Source organism: Dipodomys merriami, unplaced genomic scaffold (genome assembly GCF_024711535.1).
Source record: "Dipodomys merriami isolate MVZ:Mamm:240054 unplaced genomic scaffold, mDipMer1.0.p SCAF_137, whole genome shotgun sequence".
NCBI classification, from domain to species: Eukaryota; Metazoa; Chordata; class Mammalia; order Rodentia; family Heteromyidae; genus Dipodomys; species Dipodomys merriami.
This window is the reverse complement of record NW_027202682.1, coordinates 392,489-408,065: the sequence shown is the minus strand read 5'-3', so window position 1 is coordinate 408,065 and position 15,577 is coordinate 392,489. Positions and strand designations below refer to the sequence as shown.

The following is a 15,577-nucleotide window of genomic DNA, read 5'->3' as shown; positions in this document are numbered from 1 at the left end:
TGATCGCTGCTTCCAGGTTGTCCACATCCCACCAAGAGTTTCAGGCTCCCAGGCCTCCTGGGACTCAGGCCCTTGGGACTTGGGCGCAGGGCAGGGGGGTGCACTGAACAGAGGGGCGGAAAGGGCCCAGCTCTAGGCTTGTGGGGGAGGCTCGGGAGGCACTTGCCAAGAGAAACACAAAGTGCAGCCAGGCTCAGGACCTGCAGCTGCAGTGGGATGGCAGGTCCTGCCCCCCAGAGGCCACGCCGCCGGAGGTTCAGGTGCGCCTTGCTCACTGGGGCTCCCCTCCAGGCCCCAGGTGCTGGTATATCTTGATGCAGTTGTCTCCAGCATCTGCCACAACAAGCCGGCCCTGCGGTGCACAGGCCACGCCCAAGGGCCTCTCCAGCCCCTCTGACAGCAGGCAGATGGGAGGCCCAACGCGGGGAAACAGAGTCACCTGACGCCTCCGTTGGTCAGCCACAATGACATTGCCCTCGGAGTCGGAGCACACGCCTGCCGGGCGGCCAAAAGTGTGCCCCGTGCGGGCCCCGAGGGAGCCCAGGGGCTGGCGGGCACTGCCGAACAACCACACACTCCCGAACTCCTCCGTCACAGCCAGGCCCCCGTCAGGTCCTGGGCCCACCCAGCAGGGGCCTTCCAGACCCAGAATCACAGCCGGGGCCAGCAGCTCCCGGGTGGGGCCCAAGGTGAAGCTGTGCACAGACCCACGCAGGTAGTCTGCGACCAGGAAGCGGCCAAGGGCATCCACAGCTAGCCCTCTGGGGGACAGGAACGTGCCCACAGTGGCCCAGTGGCCTTGCGGGGCTCGTCTGGTGTGCTGGAGCGCGTGGACGGCCCCGTGGACGAGGTCGCTGACCACCACCAGCCCCGCGGCCGTCACTGCCACGTCCTCCGGAACGAAGGCCCCAGCGCCCTGCCTGCGGCACGGCAGGTGGCAAAGGGCGTGTCCCTCCAGGTCCAGCACATGGACGAAGGGCCTGGACCCTGCTGTCAGGAAGAGCAGGCCATCCGGGGAGCAGTGTAGGCCCCTGAGCTCCCCCACAGCGCCCAAGGGCACCGGGATCCGCCCAAGCAGCCGGGGCCGCGGGGACCCCCGGGGACCTGCGGGAGGATCCAGAGTGAGCCACAGGCCAGGCCAGGAAGCCAGAGGGCAGCAGCTCGGCAGCAGCGGTCCACTCAGCTTTTCTGCAACTGCAGGATGGTTGGGGGCACTGTGTGCCGGGGTGCTCGACGGTCCTGGAGTCCTTTCTGGGGGCAGCGTTGGTGTCCTCTTATCACAGAGAGGAGGAGTTGGGGCATGGGGCTGAGGCTGAAGCTGAGGTGGAGGCTGAGGCTGGGCCTGGGAGGAGGCTGGGAGGAGGCTGGGGCTGGGAGGAGGCTGGGCCTGGGAGGAGGCTGGGAGGAGGCTGGGGCTGGGAGGAGGCTGGGGCTGGGAGGAGGCTGGGGCTGGGAGGAGGCTGGGGCTGGGAGGAGGCTGGGGCTGGGAGGAGGCTGGGGCTGGGAGGAGGCTGGGAGGAGGCTGGGGCTGGGAGGAGGCTGGGGCTGGGAGGAGGCTGGGCCTGGGAGGAGGCTGGGAGGAGGCTGGGGCTGGGAGGAGGCTGGGCCTGGGAGGAGGCTGGGAGGAGGCTGGGGCTGGGAGGAGGCTGGGGCTGGGAGGAGGCTGGGAGGAGGCTGGGGCTGGGAGGAGGCTGGGGCTGGGAGGAGGCTGGGAGGAGGCTGGGGCTGGGAGGAGGCTGGGGCTGGGAGGAGGCTGGGAGGAGGCTGGGGCTGGAGGGATCCAAGCTGGATTCAAGCTCAGTTCCTCAGATGCTGAATGCCTCTCGAGGGCCCTTAGGCCCAGCAATCACTGGCTGTCAAGGTCGCTGGAGTCTGGGCAACCTGGCCCACCCCGGAAGGTCGAAGGTTAAAAGTTAAAGTTTTTGTGAGGAGGTGACAGATAGGTGGCATTTCTCAAACTCACTCTCTTTGGAAATGGTCCAAATTCCTGATGACCCCACGGCCCCCTGTGCACCAGGCAGGGAGAGCTCTGAGCCCAGGGGGTGATGGGCTTCTTCCAGGGCCCCTCGGGAGGCCGCAGCAGTCTCCCAGCTCAGGCCTCTGTTGTTGGAGACCAGCCGGGGAGGGGGAGGAGTCACCACGCAGGTCCCAGGGAGCAGGAGGAGGACAGGGGAGGGGCATCTGGGGCAAGGCAGCTCCAGAGCACAAGTGCGTCCCTGGCCCTGCCCTGCAAGCCTTGGCCCAGGTCTCCTCCTCCCCTGCTGCTCCGCAGGACGCCCCCCCCCCCCCCGCTGCCCTCTCCAGGGGTCCCTGGGGCTCCACACTAGAGGCAGCCTTCAGCCTTCCCACCAACCGGGGCAGGGCTTTCCATCAGGACCGTGGGGAAGGGGTTCTGCCGGCTAGGCCACCATCCTATCCAGGCAGGATGGTCTCATGAGATGAGGGGCTCTAGCCCTGCTTTGGATCAGCACATCACTTCCTCGTCCTACCCCAGAAGCCTCCAGGTGGAGGGCACCCGGCGGGCACCTGTGAGGCCCAGTCTGAGACTCAGCACCCCAACCCCAGGCTGCCCTAGCGCCTCACAGTGGGGAGCCTGATGCTATCGCCAGGCTGGGAGGCCCACGGCGCAGCTGAGGGTCCGGTTCAGACTGGCCCTAGCCCGGCCAGCCCAGCCCACTCGGGAAACAGAGCTTACACTTCAGGGTCCATGGAGGGTGAGGCCAGCTCCCCGGGGAGGGAAGCGATGAGCTGTGGCTGCGGGCCACGGGCGGCCTCCCGGCCTGCCGTCCCCACCCAAGGCCGAGTCAGGCTGTACTAGGAAGGGGCAGCCAGCTGTGAAGGCCACTGATGCCTATCATGGCTGCAGGGGCTGGCGGGGACCCAGGGAGGCCACACAGGGTGAGCAGCTCAGCCGCAGAAACAGGAGGCAGCGGCAGCCACAGGCAACACCGACGCGAGGGCCCTGAGGAGGCCCATCCACCGCGCCGCACGCACGCCTCCCTGCCATTGCTCCCAGGGTCTCCCAGAGCCAGAGGTGGCCGGGCAGAGGGCAGGCACCTCCCGTGGGAGAGGTTTTCTCTGGAGCGTCCAGGCTCCCGCACTAGGACGGCAATGGAAGGAGACACGTGAAGGCGGCTTCTAGTTTAATGTCCACAACTGCGATCAATAAATAACCGTGAGCTCACTATTCCTATGTGACCAGAGGCAAGAGGCGCTGCACGGGCGGGGACGGGGCAGTCCACATGCACACGAGACCGGGAGGAACGGGACGGCCAGCTAAGGGGGCTGCACACCAGCAGCCGCGGCCGGGGGGCTCGGCACTCCAGGGGCGTGTTTAGGAGTCTGGGAGGCCCCAGCCCCAAGACGGGTGCCCCAGCCCCCGCCAGGCCCGGCGGCGTCCTCGGGGGGCTGAAGGAGGAGGCCGGGAGGTGGCACGCTGGAGTCCGCCTCGCACTTGGTGGTGTGGCCAGGGAAAGGCTCAAGGGCTGCAGGACCCAGCGGGTCGGGGCGCTCCGGGGCCCCCGGGGCCGGCACTGGGCCTGGCGGGGGCAGCCCCCAGGCCGCAGGCAGCTCTGGTCCCTTGGTGGGCGCCCGCTTCACGGAGAGGTCGAGGGGCGCGTCTGGCGGCCGGGCAGCCTGCTCCAGCGCCTGGTGGATGGTGAGCAGCTCGCGGCGGATCTTGCCCAGCTGCTCCCGCAGAGGCCGGGGGGGCAGGCCCCCCGCTGGGGTCAGCTGCCCCAGGCACTGCTCCACTCTGGCAAAGTCACCCAGGGCCCGGGTCAGGTCTTCGCCCACGGGCCCCGGGCTGCCCAGCACCGGGCCTCGTGGCTGCCGGGGGAGGAGGCCCCTCGGGCCTGGGGCCTCCGGGCCACCGGGCTCCTCATCCTCAGGCCAGAGCAGCGTCTCGGGCGGCAGGCTGGGGGGGATAAGAGCTGGTCAGGAGACTGCACGGGCCCCGCTGGACCCCAGCCCCCGCCTGTGTCCTCTGCCCAGTGTGTCAACCATGCCCCTGGTCAGGAGGCTGCACGGGCCCCGCTGGACCCCAGCCCCCGCCCGTGTCCTCTGCCCAGTGTGTCAACCATGCCCCTGGTCAGGAGGCTGCACGGGCCCCGCTGGACCCCAGCCCCCGCCCGTGTCCTCTGCCCAGTGTGTCAACCATGCCCCTGGTCAGGAGGCTGCACGGGCCCCGCTGGACCCCAGCCCCCGCCCGTGTCCTCTGCCCAGTGTGTCAACCATGCCCCTGGTCAGGAGGCTGCACGGGCCCCGCTGGACCCCAGCCCCCGCCCGTGTCCTCTGCCCAGTGTGTCAACCATGCCCCTGGTCAGGAGGCTGCACGGGCCCCGCTGGACCCCAGCCCCCGCCCGTGTCCTCTGCCCAGTGTGTCAACCATGCCCCTGGTCAGGAGGCTGCACGGGCCCCGCTGGACCCCAGCCCCCACCCGTGTCCTCTGCCCAGTGTGTCAACCATGCCCCTGGTCAGGAGGCTGCACGGGCCCCGCTGGACCCCAGCCCCCGCCCGTGTCCTCTGCCCAGTGTGTCAACCATGCCCCAGGGGAAAAGAATAACACCCCAGTCTAGAGCCGGGGTCCACAACGACAAACGGGAAGCCCTCTGAGCCCGACATGGTGACACGCACCTGTAATCCTAGCTTCTTGGGAGACGGAAGTAATTTGAAGCCAGCCCCAGCAAAACGTTTGTGAAACCCCATCTCAATGGTGGCTAAGTCTGTTATCCCAGCGGAACTGTGAGTCTGGCTGAGGGGCATAAACACGAGGTCCTACTCACAATGACTACAGCCAGGCACTGGGGGCTCACACCTGTCATCCTAACTATTCAGGAGGCTGAGATCTGAGGATCACAATTCAAAGCCAGCCTGGGCAGAAAAGTCCATGATCCTCTTATCTCCAACTAACTGCCAAGAAGCTGGAAATGGTGCCATGGCTTAAGTGGTAGATTCAGGCTGGAAATGTGGCTCAATGGTAGAGTGCTTGCCTAGCATGCGTGAAGCCCTGGGTTTGTTTCCTCAGTGCCACATACACAGAAAAAGCTGGAAGGGGAGCTGTGGCTCAAGTGGTAGAGTGCTAACCTAGAGCAAAAGAAGCTCAGGGACAGTGTCCACACCCTGAATTCAGGTCACAGGACACACACACACACACACACACACACACACACACACACACACACACACACAAAGCAAAAAGGGTTAGGGACAAGACTTAAATGGTAGAACACCTGTCTAAAAAGCCGGTGGCTCACGCCTGTCATCCTAGCTACTCAGGAGGCTGAGATCTGAGAATCAGGGTTCAAAGCCAACCGGGGCAGGAAAGACCGTGAGACTCCTATCTCCAATAAACCACTAGAAAACCAGAAGTGGCGCTGTGGCTCAAGCGGTAGAGCGCTCGCCTTGAGCTGAAGAGCTGCGGGACAGCGCCCAGGCCCAGAGTTCAAGCCCCATGACCGACAAAAAAAAAAAAAAGAAAAAGAAAAAAAAAGAAAGCACATGAACCTGAATTCTAACCCCAGTATTGAAGACAAAAGAAAAAAGGATGCCCTCTTATGTTAGGTCTGTGGTCAGTAATTTGAAGACCAAGCCCCGTCTCCCGTCCAGCCTCCCCCAATGCCTTCCCCCGGAACCCGCGGCCCTGACACCCACCTGCTCTGGCGCCCGAGCTCGGCCAGGCTGGAGGAGGCCTTCGGGTGCTCTGGCCTGCTTCCTGGCGCCAGCTGCCTTTGGGGGTCTCTCTGAGCCGCCGATTCCAGTTCTCCTTCCTGCCCTGGGCCCCGAGGGGGTCCATGGGGCCAGAACCTCCCCAGCCCGGGGAAAACAGGCATCTTCAGTAGCCCGGGAGTCAGAGTCCCCGGGAGCCCCTTGGGGGGCCCGGAGGGCTTGGCCGGGGCAGCCCTGCCTGCCGGCAGCCCAACGCTGTGCTCCAGCAGCAGTGGGTAGAACAGGCGAGGGGTGAAGGCCGGGCGCTCGGGGGTCTGCGGGGCCGCGAAGGCCGCCGTGGGGGGCAGCAGGGGGCTGGCCGAGGCCAGGAGCGGCACGTGGGCAGCCGCGGCCAGGGAGGGCCCCAGGTAGGAGAAGAGGCCGGGGCTGAGGGGGTAGTTGACGCCCAGCAGTGACAAGTGGAGGCCCTGGGCCTCAGCAAACTCTCCGGGGCCGGGGGGTGGGTAGCAGGGGACGCTGCCCCCAGGTCCCCCAGGGGCCCCGGCCGCCGCCGTGCTCCTCAGGCCGCTGCCCGGCCCTGGCTTCCATGACTCTGCCAGGAGCTCACCACCAGGGCCAGGACCCTTCAGGACATGGCGAGCCAGGGCGGGCAGGGCCCCTGGGGGCCCCTCTGCCCCAGCCTTGGGGGCGCGGGGGAGGCCGTCAGTGGCCACGAGGCTGGACGCGGCGGGCCGGCTGTCTGGATCTGGGGGAGCCCGGGGGCCCGCGGGGCTGGGGGCCCGGGGCCTGGGCGGGGGGGACGCACGGCGGCACGCCCAGTCGGGTGAGTCTAGCAGCAGGGAGAGGGAGTCCTTGCAGAGGCTGTACTTCATGTGGTTGTAGAGGTGAGACTTCTCCAGGCACGTGAAGGGGCACTGGAAGCACTTGTAGTTGTAGGGCTTGCCCCACGGCCGCGGGATGTAGTGCGGCTTCTTGGGCTTTCGGGAGCGCACCCTGGCCCCGGCCCCCAGACGACAGGAGCCAGCCTCCCGAGACATGGCAGCGGCTAGTGGGCGGGCTCGGGCACCAGCATGACCGCCTGTGGAGGGGTCCATGGTCAGGCCAGCTGAGGCCTTTCTGCTCCCTACTCCAGGCCCGCCCAGGAATAAGAACCCAGGTCACTCCTGCGTCACCCCCCACCCCTCCACACCTTCTCCTTTGGCCTTTGCACCGCAGATCCCTCATTCTTTTTTTCTTTTTTCTTTTTCCCAGTCCTGGGGCTTGAACTCGGGACTTGGGCGCCTTTTGCTCAAAGGTAGCACAATACCACTTGAGCCACAGCACCACTTCTGTGTCTGTAGTACTGAGGAATCGAACTCAGGGCTTCATGCATGCTAGGCAAGCACTCTGCCACTGACCCACCTTCCGGGCCCAGATCACTCATTCTTTTTTTTTTTTTTGGGGGGGGGGTCCAGTTGTGGGGCCTGAACTCTGGGCCTGGGCGCTGTCCCTCAGCTCTGCAGCTCAAGGCTAGCGCTCTACCACTTGAGCCACAGCACCACTTCCGGCTTTTTTTTTCTTTTTGCTTATGTGGTGCTGAGGAATCGAACCCAGGGCCTCATGCATGCCAGGCAAGTGCTCTACCACTGAGCCACCTCCCCAGCCCCCAGATCACTCATTCTTGACCACCTTCTTTTGCCCCAGTCCGGCAAATGGAAACGTAGGGCATTTGGTCAGAGCTGACCCCGACGTCAGCTGAGTTTCCAGTGAAAGTTTGGTCTGGGCTTACCCAGAGGCCCTACACAGATCCCCCAAACAGGATGGCATCCATAGGCGGATTTCTAGAATAATCCTCTTCCACCTAGCTCCCACCCTTCTTGCCAGGCTGGTAAGAGACTGGTCTTGTGTCTCTCCAGAGACCCTGCTCCTGCCCAGCTGCCTGCCCCTGCCGGAGGCCAAGGCAAAGCCACTGAGGTGAAAGCAAGAGGTCTGAATATCTGTAATGCTGCCTGTGTGTGAGAGCGTGCATGCACATGCCCGTGCGCACACGCAGACACACGCGCGCGTGCGCGCACACACACACATGCCTGGCCTGCCCGCGCAGTGTCAGGTGGGCCTGCTGGTGGCGGAGGGGGGTCAGGCCGGGCTGGGGGGAACGGACGTCACAGCATGGCCCTGTGGTGCAGCCACCTGCTCAGCCCGGCTCCATCTGGGTGGCTTGAGGCAGGTCAGCGACCAAGCCCGCAGTGGCCACGCTCAGCCAAGACCCTCTTCTCCCCACGCCTTGCACACTGGGCCGGAGCTTCTCGCTCCATCTGGGCCGCCACCTGGGCCTCCCGCTGCCCATCCCTCTCGCCCGCATGGGTGCGTGGTGAGCTTTGGGTGTGTGCACACAAGCGTGCAAGACTCCCCCTGAGTAGCCCTGTTCTGTGCCCGAAGAACAGCACCTGCCTGGCCGAGCCCACCGGGCTCAGGGTGTGCAGCCCGAGCCCCGTGCTGCGGGCACACGCACCTACCCGCCCCTGCTCACGCACCTACCCGCCCCTGCTCACGCACCTACCCGCCCCTGCTCACGCACCTACCCGCCCCTGCTCACGCACCTACCCGCCCCTGCTCACGCAGACACTGCAGGGCACAGACACCACACGCTGCTGCTGACCGAGCACACCCTCCGCAGTCCTGCGTGTGCACAGGCGCCGCACACGCACGCGCACACACACTGCTGGCTCGCGTGTGCGCGCACACACAGCATTTGCACGCGTGCGTGCACACTCACGGCTGCAGTCCCCTCACCCCAGGACGCGCCCTTCCCGGCTCGGGCCTGGTCCGGACCCCGCCCGGACTCCGGTGCGGGGCGCCCCACCCCGCCCGCCCGGCCCGCCCCGCGCGGTGACAGACGCGCGAGCCCGGCCGTGCGGGCATCGATCACGCGGCCCCGGGAGCCGCGCAGCTGTGCGTCCCGCGGGGACCGGCGGGAGGGGCGCCCGCGCTGCGCGGACCAAGCCCGCGCCCGGGCCGGGCCGGGGAACCGGGGCTGGGCTCCGGGGTCCGGGGAGGGGGAACCGGGGTCCGGGGTCCGGGGAGGGGGAACCGGGGTCCGGGGTGGGGGAACCGGGGTCCGGGGTGGGGGCTCCGGGGTCCGGGGAGGGGGAACCGGGGTCCGGGGTCCGGGGTGGGGGCTCCGGGGTCCGGGGAGGGGGAACCGGGGTCCGGGGTCCGGGGTGGGGGCTCCGGGGTCCGGGGAGGGGGAACCGGGGTCCGGGGTCCGGGGTGGGGGCTCCGGGGTCCGGGGAGGGGGAACCGGGGTCCGGGGTCCGGGGTGGGGGCTCCGGGGTCCGGGCAGGACGCCAGCTCCGCCCCGGGGCCCCGCGCAGAGCCCCCGACGCAAAAAGCGCCCCAGACTCGGGCCCCGCGCTCCGGGCTGCGCGGGACGAGCGCGCGGCGGCCGGGACCCGGCTCGGGACGGCTTCCGAGGGACCGGACCGCCCCGCGCCCGCCCCGCTCCCCGGCCCCTCTCCCGCCCCGCTCCCCGGCCCCTCTCCCGCCCCGCTCCCCGGCCCCGCGCCCATCCCGCTCCCCGGCCCCGCGCCCGTCCCGCGCCCGTCCCCCTCCCGTCCCGCTCCCCGGCCCCGCGCCCGTCCCGCGCCCGTCCCCCTCCCGTCCCGCCCGTCCCGTCCCCTCCCCGCGCCCGTCCCGCTCCCGTCCCGCCCGTCCCGTCCCCTCTCCGCGCCCGCCCCGCTCCCGTCCCGCTCCCGTCCCGCTCCCCGGCCCCGCGCCCGCCCCGCGCCCGTCCCGCCCGTCCCGCTCCCGGCCCGCTCCCGTCCCGCTCCCCGGCCCCGCGCCCGTCCCGCGCCCGTCCCGCTCCCCGTCCCGCGCCCGTCCCGCGCCCGCCCCGCGCCCGCCCCGCGCCCGTCCCGCCCGCCCCGCGCCCGCCCCGCGCCCGTCCCGCTCCCCGGCCCCGCTCCCGTCCCGCGCCCGCCCCGCGCCCGTCCCGCCCGTCCGTCCCGTCCCCTCCCCGCGCCGGCCTCGCCCTCCCCGCCGCCAACTGGGCGCCCTCGCCCCGCGTCCTTACCGCGTCCGCCGAGCCCGCGCCCGGCCGCGCGCCGCGCGGAGGGCGAACTTCCCGCGGGGAAACTGAGGCGGGCGCGGCCCCCGCCCGGCCGCCGCCCGCGCTGCCCGACGCCGCCGCGGCGCCCGCCCAAGTCGACGGCGAGGCGCGCGTGCGCCGGGCGCGGGGCCGGATCGGCGCCGGCGGGGCGCGGGGCCGGGGCGCGGGAGGCGCCGCCCGCGGCCGCTCCCGGAGCGCAGGGGCGCGGGGCGCGGGCAGCGCGGAGCCGGCGTCTCCCGCCCCGCACCGCGCGCGCCGGCCCCGCCTCCGCCGGCGCCCCGAGCCCGGCCCGCGGGGCTGGGCGCGCAGGGAGGGGCCGGGCCTCCGCGGGGCCACGCGGCGACCCCGCGACCCCTGCCCCGTGTCACCCCCCCAGTGACCTCCAGCCTGTCTTCCCCTCAGCGACCCCCCTGCCCCATGTCACACACACACCGTGACCCCCGACCCCGTGTCCCTCCTCCCCCAGCTCGTGTCACACACGTCCCTCCCACAACCCCCAGGTCCATGTTACCCCCGCCCTCCCCCCTGCGACCCCTCCCCTGCCCCATGTCACACCCCACAGTCCCCCTCCCTGGGGTCACAGCCCCATGGCCCCGCTGGACCCAGAAAGCACCTGGGGACCACAGCTCCTGCCCCGCCTGCGGGGCTCTCTGAGGGTCTCGGTACCCTCAGACATTTGGGGTGGTGAGGTGCCCAGGTCCCCAGGCACGCCACAGACCCAGGCGCCCTCTTCAGCACCTCACTGCAGTCCCAGGGCCACACTTGCCCAGCCACCTCAGCCACCTGTCCAGTCGGGCCTGCCCCCCAGGTGGACACTGGTGTTGTGGGGCAGGGCCAGATGCGGTCTCTCCTGAGAGCTGGCCTGTGACTGAGGGAAGACACTAACCCAGAGACGCGTTCCGTGGCATTTTAGACTTCAGGCTGTGCAGTGAGAGGAGGCTGGGACCTCCCGGCCTTGGAGACGGCCCCGCGGGCTCAGCTCCAGGCTGTGGAGCGGCCGAGGCCGGTGGGAAGCAGCTGTGACACGCAGAGGACCCGCTGGTGACTCGGGGTTTCAGGCCTCAGCTGCGGCAGCCAGGGGGCGCACCAGACACAAAAGGCAGAATCGGTCTCCTGGTGGATGCCCAGGGCCCTCGGGAGCTGCCGCACAGCCCATGCCGCTAGCTCTCTCCGTCACCTTCCAGATGGAACCAGGGCTGCAAGGTGCTGTGTCCTTAAACCATGCAGGCTTCCTATCTGCCCACCTGGCCAGGCCTGGGGAGACCGCTTGGGTGACCGACCATCATGCCAACAGCCTTGTGAAACAGTGGGACCAGGAGACAGGGCCCTCATCTTGGGCTCTGGCCGAAGCAGCCAGTGGCCCAGGTCACCCTGAGAGTAGAGCTGGAGACTAGGCTTTGGCTCCTGAGCCTCAGGGACAGCTCTGTGCCTACGAGAGTCTGGGAAACCCCAGATCCCGGAGCAGACCAGAGGCCACAGCTGCCGTTCAGAGATGCCCTGGTCCAAGGGAGCCCTCATCTCAGCACGCACAGAGTAAACTCACAACACCTTGGGTGAGTACGGAGCTCGTGGTTCGAGGAAGACACCTAGAGATGTGTAATGAAGTGCTTCAGGGATGGGGTCTGTAGCCAGAGACCCGACTGCTGCCCGGCCAGCTCTGTGGAGACAGAGGGGGAAGGCCGGTAGCTGACTGGGTTTAATGGGAAAGCAGGAGGGAGCTGGGGCCGTTCACCTCCACAGGGATGGGCCTTGGCAAAAGGCCGGGGGACAGAAAGAAAGAGGCAATGCCCAAGGGACCCCAGGGACATCGCCCGGCCACGCGTTGGGCATCTGGGAGGGGTCCGCACAGGGTGGGGGTGAGCAGGACCCCCAGACTCGCCCGAGGGGTCTGGAGAGCCCCCTGGAGGTGGCAGTTTCCTGTGGGCCGAGGGGCCTCATCCAGCCCCATGGCCACTTGTCCCTTCTTGCCACTGGGGCCTGTGCTCCCCACCATGGGGTGACCCCGGTGACAGCGGTGGGACCCATGTCTTCGGTGCTTGGCCCCCTGTCCTGCTGTGGGACCCCAGCTCATACTCGGAGACACAGAGCTCTCCTCTCAGAAGCGGGGAACTGGCTGCCTGTAATCGTAGCTACTCAGGAGGCTGAGAGCTGAGGATGTAAGTTCAAAACTAGCCCCAGCAGGAAAGTCTGTGAGACTTTTTTTTTTTGTCAGTTATGGGGCTTGAACTCTGGGCCTGGGCGCTGTCCCTCAGCTCTTCAGCTCATTGAGAGCGCTCTACCACTTGAGCCACAGCACCACTTCCGGTTTTCTGGTGGTTAATTGCAGACAAAAGTCTCACAGACATGGGGCTGGGAAGGTGGCTCAAGTGGTAGAGCGCTAGCCTTAAGCTGAAGGCTCAGGGACAGTGCCCAGGCCCAGAGTTCAAGATCCATAAACAACAACAACAACAAAAAGTCTCACGGACTTTCCTGCCTGGGCTGGATTTGAATCACGATCCTCAGATCTCAGCCTCCTGAGTAGCTAGGATCACAGGCGTGAGCCACCGGTGCCTGGCTGTGAGACTCTTATCTCCACTAAACTACCGAAATATAAAAAAGCCAGAAGCACATCTGTAGCTCAAGTGGTAGAGTGCTAGCCTTGGGCAAAAGAAGGTCAGGGACAGCACCCAGGCCCTGAGTTCAAGTCCAGGATGGCATAAAAAAAGGGGAAGAAGGATGGAGGAAGCCACACCTCAGCAGCTAGCTTCCAGCTCCGTGGGACCCTAGACGGAAGACGGAGGCCCAACGCCACTCCTGGGTGCAGGCCTTGCCCCCAGCCAGAGCCTCTTTTCAGCCATTAACCCATTTTGCTCCCTCTGCCCCCGGCTGCTGGGCTGTCACCTCCATTAGTGTTGGGGCTGTGTGGACTGTGGGCTCACAGGCTGCCGAAGAACCAGTCTCAGCACTGTCTCATACCCTTAGTGTCGCAGCCAGGGGACAAGTGTGGGCTGAGCTGCCCACCAGCCCTGGTGGGCAGAGGGAAGCGTGGCGTTGGGGCCCTGGGCAGGTCCTGACGCCCACAGTGGGGCTGCCTGTGCGGCGGCAGACGCCCTGGGGCCCCGGGGCGCCCAACACGGCTGGCCACACCTGTTCACCCTTGTCCCACAGCATAGGACATGTGGCAGCACCCAGAACGGCCCCGGGGAGGGGTCCCGCTTGGAGCTTTGCGTCCCTGTCCATTCAAGGTGGCCTCAGAGCTTCCAGGTTGGAGGGGGTAGGACAGGGCCAGAGCTTGGCTGGAGGGGACCCGTCATGCTTCAGGGCCCCACACAGGCCACAGCTGCAGACCCTGTGGCTCTGGAGAACCACAGCAGGGACACAGAAGAGACATGAATGGAGAGACAGGGCGTGGCCTGAGTGGGCAGGGAGAGCCTGGCTTCAGGAGGGCGCAGGAGGGGTATGACCCCCACTTTGGGCACACACGGCCTGGGAAATCCCGCTGGGATCTGTCTAATGGCCCCTTCTGGACACACCCAGTCACCAGCCAGCCTGGTGTGGACATGGGGCTTCCCCCAAGGACAGCAGGTAATTGGGATGGTCAAGGGGCCAGAAGGTACTGTGGTGGGGGAAGACCTCGTCAGGGGAGCTGGGTGGCAGGGGCCTCCTGATCCAGAGTGAGCAGCCCACCGGGCGGGCGGGGGAGCCTGGGCGCCCGGAGCCCCCGCCCCGGTTCCCAGCCCGGCTCTGGCGGAGTGCTTGCCCGGGGCCGACAGCAGCCATATGTTGGGGAGAGAAGCTGTGTGCATTGCTCTCGGCCCCCAGGGCCGGCCTTCCCGAGCCTGTCACAGATAATTTTCACCGCCTGAGTGGCAGGCAGCTGGCGGGTGGGGCACAGGGGGCCTGTGAGCTGGCCCCCGGTCCAGGCCCTCTGCTGTCCCCCACACTGGGACTGCCACCTTGTAGGTTCAAGGTGCTGGTTCTGGAAATAACTCCCCCTCTGCCATTGTGGTCACCCCTGCCAATCTCAACGTGGGGGCCCTGGAAAGACCCCTGGCTGGCCAGCAGTCCGAGCCTTCTTGCCTGGACGTGGGCAGCAGCCAGGGGTGCACACGGAATGGCCCTGTGCCCCAGGCAGGAGGCAGGGGGCCCGGGAGCTGCAGCCGGGTCAGCCCAGTGCCCAGAGCTGTGTGCAGGGAGGCAGAGGCTGCAGCTAATTTGTACACTAAGTACTTCTGACAGGGACGCCTCACAAGTGAGAACAGGCCACCATCCACCTCGGGAAGACCATCACAGCGGCAGGGCCGAGAGGCCAGGGCAGGGGCGTGGGAGCATGGGGTCAACAGGGCCACTTTTTGCAGAGAGCCGGGGCTAGGGTGTAACTCTTGGTAGAGGAGATGGGGAGCGGGCAGCTGTGAGGAGCCCCGGGGCCCTTCCCTTGCAGGGACTCATCTGTTGCTCACTGGGATCAGGCCGGCCGTCCCCTACCAGGTGGGGTCAGGCCCCAGCTGCACTCCAGCATGGCTGAGCCGCCTGCACGCCCGCTGATCAGCGGAGGCCTGCAGACGCCGCTGACCCTGGCCAGCCGGCCACCTCATCCTCCTTAAACTTGGGGAGCAGCTCCCATCGCCCGGACCTGCATCAGGTCCACAGTGGCCACTGGGAGCCCTGGCTTCCCGCCCGGCACCAGGCTGGTCTTGCCTGTGCATCTCCAGCCCCTCTCTGGAGGCTCCCTTGCCTGGACCCCCGTGTTGGGACCAAGGGGAGGGTCGATATTGGCTGGGGAGGGGGCAGGACGGGAGGATGTAAAGCTGCGTAGACAAGGAAACCCTGGGGTCCTGGGCCTCGGGCCTGTGCTGTCCTGAGATTGGAGGTGATGGAGGCCAAAGAAGTGGGGGCTGAATGTGGTGGGTCCAGGACCAAGGAAAAGGGTTTGGGGAGGCAGGGAGGGGACCCGAACTGCCCCAGACACCAGGGGTGGAGGAAGCCAGCCCGTGCCAAAGCATGGTGGGAACAGACACCTCACCCCCACCCCGAGGAGGAGGTCCAGCCTGGCAAGCGGCCGCAGAGGGGCAGGGCCAAGCTGTGGGCGCTGAGGTGAGATACATTGTGGCAGCTGCCCCGCCGCCTGAGGCCCGCCTGGAGCGAACACTGCTGGTGGCTTTAATTGCTTTCACATTCGATGGGCTGGCCTGTGACAGGCCTCTTCCGCTGCACACCGGCTGGCCCTGCACCCTGGCCTCTGCCCACCGGGGCCCCCGCCGGCCCCCCAAGGGGCCTGGGCTGCCAGCCGGCTGGGCCAAGGGCTTCAGCATCACCTGTGATACCCGTTTGGACCAGGTCAGGGAGGGGATAAGGCAGGACAGGCAGGGCGAGAGCAACTCTGGTCCCACGCCGCCCCCGCCCCAGCTCCATCTGCTCCTGTCTGGTGACTGATGGGTTCAGACAGGGCACCAAATGCAGGCAGGGAAAAGCCACACATACATCCTGTCCTGTCAGCCTTGAGAGTCCTTCCTGGCTGCAGGGCCTACACAGCTCTGCCTGCCCTGAACACTTGCTTCTTCCCAGAGAGTGTCTGTCCCCCCCCAGCCGAGGCTGGTCGCCCGCCCCCCCCCAGCCGAGGCTGGTCGCCCGCCCCCCCAGCCGAGGCTGGTCGCCCGCCCCCCCCCCCCAGCCGAGGCTGGTCGCCCCCCCCCCCAGCCGAGGCTGGTCGCCCGCCCCCCCAGCCGAGGCTGGTCGCCCGCCCCCCCAGCCGAGGCTGGTCGCCTGACCCCCCCCCCAGCCGAGGCTGGTCTGAGGTGGGAGTGGCCACGGGACCCCCTTGGCAGCCCCACAGCACTATCGGGG

General features: G+C 67.6%; 2 protein-coding genes across 3 annotated transcripts; both read right to left on the bottom strand.

Moving 5' to 3' along the window:
• Positions 1 to 172: 172 nt before the first annotated feature.
• Positions 173 to 2,709, bottom strand: LOC138825265 (tripartite motif-containing protein 3-like). Its single transcript, XM_070019660.1, has 3 exons — positions 2,696 to 2,709; positions 1,964 to 2,181; positions 173 to 1,407 (listed from the first exon to the last, which is right to left on the bottom strand). The coding sequence occupies exons 1-3, from the start codon at positions 2,707 to 2,709 to the stop codon at positions 272 to 274; spliced, it is 1,368 nt and encodes a 455-aa protein (XP_069875761.1). The 3' UTR covers positions 173 to 271.
• A 428-nt stretch (positions 2,710 to 3,137) lies between these two features.
• On the bottom strand, positions 3,138 to 10,694 carry LOC138825290 (proline-rich protein 35-like). Of its 2 annotated transcripts, none has more exons than XM_070019684.1 (3): positions 10,641 to 10,694; positions 5,653 to 6,745; positions 3,138 to 3,916 (listed from the first exon to the last, which is right to left on the bottom strand). In XM_070019684.1, the coding sequence occupies exons 1-3, from the start codon at positions 10,660 to 10,662 to the stop codon at positions 3,277 to 3,279; spliced, it is 1,755 nt and encodes a 584-aa protein (XP_069875785.1). In that variant the 5' UTR covers positions 10,663 to 10,694; the 3' UTR covers positions 3,138 to 3,276. The 2 variants fall into 2 exon arrangements, with proteins under 2 accessions (XP_069875785.1, XP_069875786.1); XM_070019685.1 differs by lacking the exon at positions 10,641 to 10,694 and adding an exon at positions 6,857 to 7,056.
• Positions 10,695 to 15,577: the final 4,883 nt, after the last annotated feature.

Coding starts and splice junctions, on each gene's coding strand:
- LOC138825290 (XM_070019684.1), bottom strand. CDS start 10,662: ATGCCACGGAACGCGTCTCTGG. Junction 6,746..10,640: donor GCCACGGAACGCGTCTCTGG/GTTAGTGTCTTC, acceptor ACCCCTCCACAG/GCGGTCATGCTGGTGCCCGA. Junction 3,917..5,652: donor GAGCTCGGGCGCCAGAGCAG/GTGGGTGTCAGG, acceptor TATCCCCCCCAG/CCTGCCGCCCGAGACGCTGC.
- LOC138825265 (XM_070019660.1), bottom strand. Junction 1,408..1,963: donor TTGGACCATTTCCAAAGAGA/GTGAGTTTGAGA, acceptor CCAGCCCCAGCC/TCCTCCCAGCCTCCTCCCAG.